The 5337-nt window shown below is 37.5% G+C and overlaps 2 protein-coding genes across 4 annotated transcripts in view; one reads left to right on the forward strand and one right to left on the reverse strand.

The window, feature by feature from the left end:
* Window positions 1–4175, forward strand: part of LOC107598767 (testis development-related protein) — a 15601-nt gene extending 11426 nt beyond the window's left edge. Inside the window, exons 4-5 of the mRNA XM_016290204.1 lie at window positions 1651–3938; window positions 4165–4175. Of these exons, the coding sequence (XP_016145690.1) occupies window positions 1651–2056 (406 nt within the window). The 3' untranslated portion in view covers window positions 2057–3938; window positions 4165–4175. The remainder of the gene's footprint in view (window positions 1–1650; window positions 3939–4164) is intronic.
* Window positions 4148–5337, reverse strand: part of fbxo25 (F-box protein 25) — a 17320-nt gene continuing 16130 nt past the window's right edge. For all 3 annotated transcript variants that reach the window (XM_016290179.1, XM_016290195.1, XM_016290188.1), the window contains one exon: window positions 4148–4292. In XM_016290179.1, the coding sequence (XP_016145665.1) occupies window positions 4203–4292 (90 nt within the window). In that variant the 3' untranslated portion in view covers window positions 4148–4202. The remainder of the gene's footprint in view (window positions 4293–5337) is intronic.

Raw genomic sequence — 5337 nt, forward strand, 5'->3', positions numbered from 1 at the left:
ATATAACACAGAGTGAAAAATTTAAGGGGGTCTGAATACTTTCCGTACCCACTGTATATATTACATAACCATGTATTGATGCATTTTTTTGTATTACTATTATTATTTGTGGGAGGTTTTTTCATTACACCTTCCAAATGAAAATATAGACATTAATTAATAAAAAAAATTAATTACTTCTAGTCATTTTTAGTAGCTTAAACATTCCCTGTAGATGTTTTTATGATGTTTAAGAGATAGAATGTACGTCAATCCGATGTTTTTGAGATGATTATCGGATGTTTGTTCACACGCGCGCACACACACACACACACACACACACACACACACACAAAAAATGTTTAAAATAGAACACAATGGTTTCTAGCTTATGTGCTTCTTCACAGACGTCTCTGCATTGGATGAGTTTGATGGGAAAATTCAAAACCACATTTTCCAAATCTTTTGGTCTGCCTCAAACTCACACCATTAGTTGAGCCAGAAATTGACATGTTGGGCTTCTGAAACCAACAAAGCCATGTTGTAAAAGCAGCACAGAGCCGCGGTGTTTATAGTCAGTCTGTGGGGGAAAGGAACTAGTGGCTTGCTTATAGTTGTCTCTGCATATTTAAGTTGGATTAGGAAAAAGTATTTTAACACCAGAGATGTACAAACGGCACCTTTGAGTGCCTAGAAATGAAGATATCGATACTGTATGCAATAAAAATAGAGATAAATATATCATTACATAGCAATGAAAAATCTCACATATGTTTTTGGACATAAATATAGTCTAACGTTAAACTCAACCATCAAGTAAGTGTCTGAAATGGAAACCGCACCCTGTGGCCCGGCCTCTGTCCTTCCTGCTGAAGCATATGTAGCTGCCTTGTGCCATTATGACACATAACCAAACATCATACTGTGCATACAGCATAATAAATTCACTGTTGATCCTTGTACCCTTTCATATAAGTAAATATTAAGGTTGTGTGTGTGTGTGTAATTATTTATTTTATTTATTTTTAACGTTTGAAGTCACTAAGTTTATGAAAGAAATTAATACTTTAATTCAGCAAGGTTGCATAAAATTGATCAAAAGTGACAGTTCAATTATAATTGTTCCAAAAAATGTATATTTCAAATAAATGCTGCTTTTGAACTTTCTATTCATCAAAGAATCCTGAAAAAAAGTTTCCACAAAATTATGAAGCAGCACAACTGTTTTCAACATTGATAGTAATAAGAAATGTTTCTTGAGCAGCACATTAGAATGATTTCTGAAGGACCGTGTGACACTGAAGACTAGAGTAATGATGCTGAAAATTCAGCTTTGCATCACAGGAATAAATTACATTTAAAAATATATTAAAACAGTTATTTTAAATTAAAATAATATTTCACAATATTACTGTTTTTACTATATTTTTAACCAAATAAATGCAGCCTCGGTGAGCTTATGAGACTTACAAAATCTCACCAACCCTTTTGAACAGTTGTGTGTATATTCATTTATTATTATTATAATTATCATCAACAAGGATAATAGTGATTTGTTATTTATTGTTGTTTTTTATTTTACATTTGCTGAAATTTCTTGGAATTCACTTAATTTGTTTAATTTGTGAATTTTCACTTTACAATAAAGTATGCTGCTTCATTCTCTCTCAGGTCTGCTAAGAAAAACTGGGAGGACGACAAGAGTAAAGACAAAGCGCACTGTCTATGGGACAGCATCACCATGACGATGAAGCAAATCACACCTACGAGGAAGATTGACAAGATTGAGGGCTGGGAGCCGCCTCAGCTGAACGACGGGGCGGAGGAGGAAAAAAATGAGTCGGAGAAGAAGAGGAGTGACTCGTCCATGCTGTCACTGTCTCTGCCGCATTCTCTGGGTTTGCCGTCCTGGGTTGGCTTGGGTTCGGAGGAGGACTCGTCTCGTTATGCTAGTCTGACTGAATCACAGACGGGCGGCCCTGCCCAGTGGGCGGCTCGGGCGCGAGATAAATTAGCCGCCGTTCGTCGCCGAAGTCCAGCCGGCCTATCAGAGAGTAACTGGGAGGGGTTAAAATGATTTCCATATCAATGTCTATAAGGATGGCCACACCCCCTTGTATGCCAACTCTAATTGGACAGCCCACTGATGTAAAGATGTGAAGAGTAGGACCCTCAGACCAAGAGTGCCTTCTTCCAATGCCTGTCAACGATTTATTGTCACTTTTCCATTTGATATAAAATGAGCTTCCAACTTTTGAATGAAGCCTCCTCGTTGAACTCATAATAGTTGGTGTCTGACATCACTGACCAATCACCATGGCGTTTTGTAAATTACTTTTAAAATCTAAATGACATTTAAACCCTCAAAGAGCGAGTTCATCCAAAAATGAAAATATTGTCATCATTTATTCACCTATCATTCCAAACCTGTTTGTTTTTCTTTCTTTCTTCTGTGGAGCACAAAAGATTTAGATTAGCGGAATATCCCAAGAACCATAGACCTAGTCAGGTTAGAACCATAAACCTCAGTCAGACGCCATGTTAAATTTAACGCAGATGATAATGAGGCTTGCCATCTTTTCAATGGTACGTACTGTATACAGGTCCTAGATCACATCATTTTCACAACTTTCAAAACTGCTTTATTAAGTTTTTGTCTACTGAAAGACCTTTCGTCAGCTTAACAACCAGCATGTTTTTAAACCGAATGCACTGTACTTCTATCCCTCACAACCTTGTTTTCACCCCTGTCCAAAAATATGGCGTTACCCTGACCAAGTCTGTCTATACAATAGATAATAGACAATAAAGTATCATAAATATTGTCCAAATGACTTTATTATGAGTGTTTTTATTTTTCGATAAAGTTATGTGAGAAACAGCCTAAGAATAAGTCGTTGTTTACAGCAACAAGTCTCCATTCATCTTTCTCCAGTCATTTTATGAACAGTCAGTCAGTCAGTCATTCTGCTAAACTTCTCTTTTTCACAGAATAAAATCAAACTGGTTTGGGATGGCATAACGGTGAATAAATGATGACGTAATATCCATTTCGTAGGTAAACTCCGTCTCTTTAAATCTACATTTTATCAGCGCCGATTAGTCTGAGTGAGACTCTCAGCAGCCATAATCATTCCTGACGAGAGATCGGTGCTTTGTATGTAATGCTTGAATCTTCTATTCAGCTGTGGTTAATTCACTATAGATCAAGAGTCAATGTGAATTGATGTAGAAACGCCTTCCACTGATCAGTGTAGATTTACAGTCACTACTGCCTGCTGATTCACAATCATAATGTACTGTAATTACTCTATGCAATCCTTTCCTTGCTGTAATCCCAAACTACTTGCTATATTGATCATGCTAGCAATATATTCAGTGCCACTTTTCAGTCAAGACAATACCAATACAATAAGACATTTTCCCCAAAAGTTTTAATTATTTTAGGTAACGTTGTTTCTTGCAAATGCTTGATAGTACCAAACACATCCTACACAGCCATTTCAATGACATTTAAATTATTGGAATAGTAAAGGAATATTACAAAGTTCAGAGAAAGGATATAAAATACATTTGTTCATAAATAGCAAGGCTTACATTAGATTTTCCATCTGCCCTCGCGGCAGATTTGACAAAAATGTATCGTAAAAAGTTTTGTGCAACAAATGTACACTTTAGTGTTGACACATCAAATATATATGCACAGCATGACAAAACAACACGAGAGCTCACGTAAACATTATCTAAGACTACTTCTGACGTGCATTTCATTGGTATAGAAATGAAAATACATACATGAAAAGACAATATAATCTCTGCTTAGGATCTCTTTTCACTTCAGTTTATCTTTCCCAAAATCAAGTTCGTTTTCTTTTTTTTCCCATTTTTTAACAAAAAATCCTTCACAAATCCTGACTCTTTTTGCAGTTCATCTCCCATCTTTCTGTGCTTAAAGAACAGTTGTATGCAACACTAATATTATGACATCTTTCCATAAGCCCTTAAAGTTTGGGTGAGGCAACAGAAAATTCAGTCATTAGTTACATTGTCGGAAGATTGAACATTTAAATCACAGAACGACTGTCTGGGAAACGTAAAAGTGGAGAAGGACGGACATGGTTTGGAGTTGAAAAGGTGAAAATGTTTTATCAGTGTCAGAGGTCTTTGATTGCAGGTGTTCCAAAGGAGATCGGAAGGCGAGAGGTCCAAGAACATTCTGAATTTCAGAACTTGAAGAGGTCTATGAAGTGCTGTGGAGAGACAGGGGTGAGGCAGCTGTCCGGATCATTTGCTGTGCAAGGATGTCCCGAGTCCTGCGATGGAAAGAGAAAGTGGTCAAAATCAGATTCTGATGAAAATGTGTTTTTTTTGTTCATGCAAAAGCTGCCGCCTGATTTGTTGGTTGCTAGGGTCCCTTCTTAAAAAACTTTTTTTTTCTTAGTGTGAAGAACATTTTAATAATCTAAAGAAAGCTTTTTCACTATAAAGACTTTTGTGCACAGGAAAGATTCCATGGATGTTAAAGGGGTTATATGATGGAACATTATTTTGTGTATTTGGTGTAATGAAACATGTTTATGCAGTTTAAGGTTCAAAAAACATTATTTTCATTATTATTTTCCACATACTGTACATTATTGTTTCTCCTCTATGCCCCGCCTTTCTGAAACACATCGATTTTTATAAAGCTCATCGGTCTGAAAAGCGAGGTGTGCTCTGATTGGCCAGCTATCCAGTGCATTGTGATTGGCCGAATACCTCAAGCGTGTGACGGAAATGTTACGCCACTTGCCATATTGTGATGCCTTGTCTGGCCGGAGCGACGAGACAAAAACATTAAAACCCATTATAAATGAGGCATTTGTTGCATCCAGTGGGGACATAATTACTGATTATAATGACTTATACTGTATTTTTACGCGTTGCGCTGCATCGCGCCGCGTAAACATAAAAACATGTCTGCATTTGTGATCGGAGAAATGACAAACAACAAGCGCTACTCTACACTGCTCAAAACTCAAGTTTGAATCGTCAGTAGCAAATTCTTTAAATATAAAAAACGTACTTACGAGTCAGAAGTGTAGTCTACTCTACCAGGATCAGCAAACAGTCCTCCATAAAATGTGCTGCACACATCTGAATATTTGGGTTGAACTGTTCTGGAACAGTGTTGTAAATACAACTTAACCACTGATTTCTAGTCGTGTCCTCTTTTGGAAGGCCAAACTTAGTAGTTTCGCTTTCACAACGAAACGGCGTCACATACCGTGGCCTAGAGTGAGCGGAGGCCGGCTAGAGTGAGCAGAGGCGGGTGGGCTTGAGAACGGCGCGGCCGGCGGATTCGACGAAGAAGCGTCC

This window comes from Sinocyclocheilus grahami, unplaced genomic scaffold, assembly GCF_001515645.1.
Source record: "Sinocyclocheilus grahami isolate Dianchi unplaced genomic scaffold, SAMN03320097.WGS_v1.1 scaffold13.1, whole genome shotgun sequence".
Classification (NCBI taxonomy): Eukaryota; Metazoa; Chordata; class Actinopteri; order Cypriniformes; family Cyprinidae; genus Sinocyclocheilus; species Sinocyclocheilus grahami.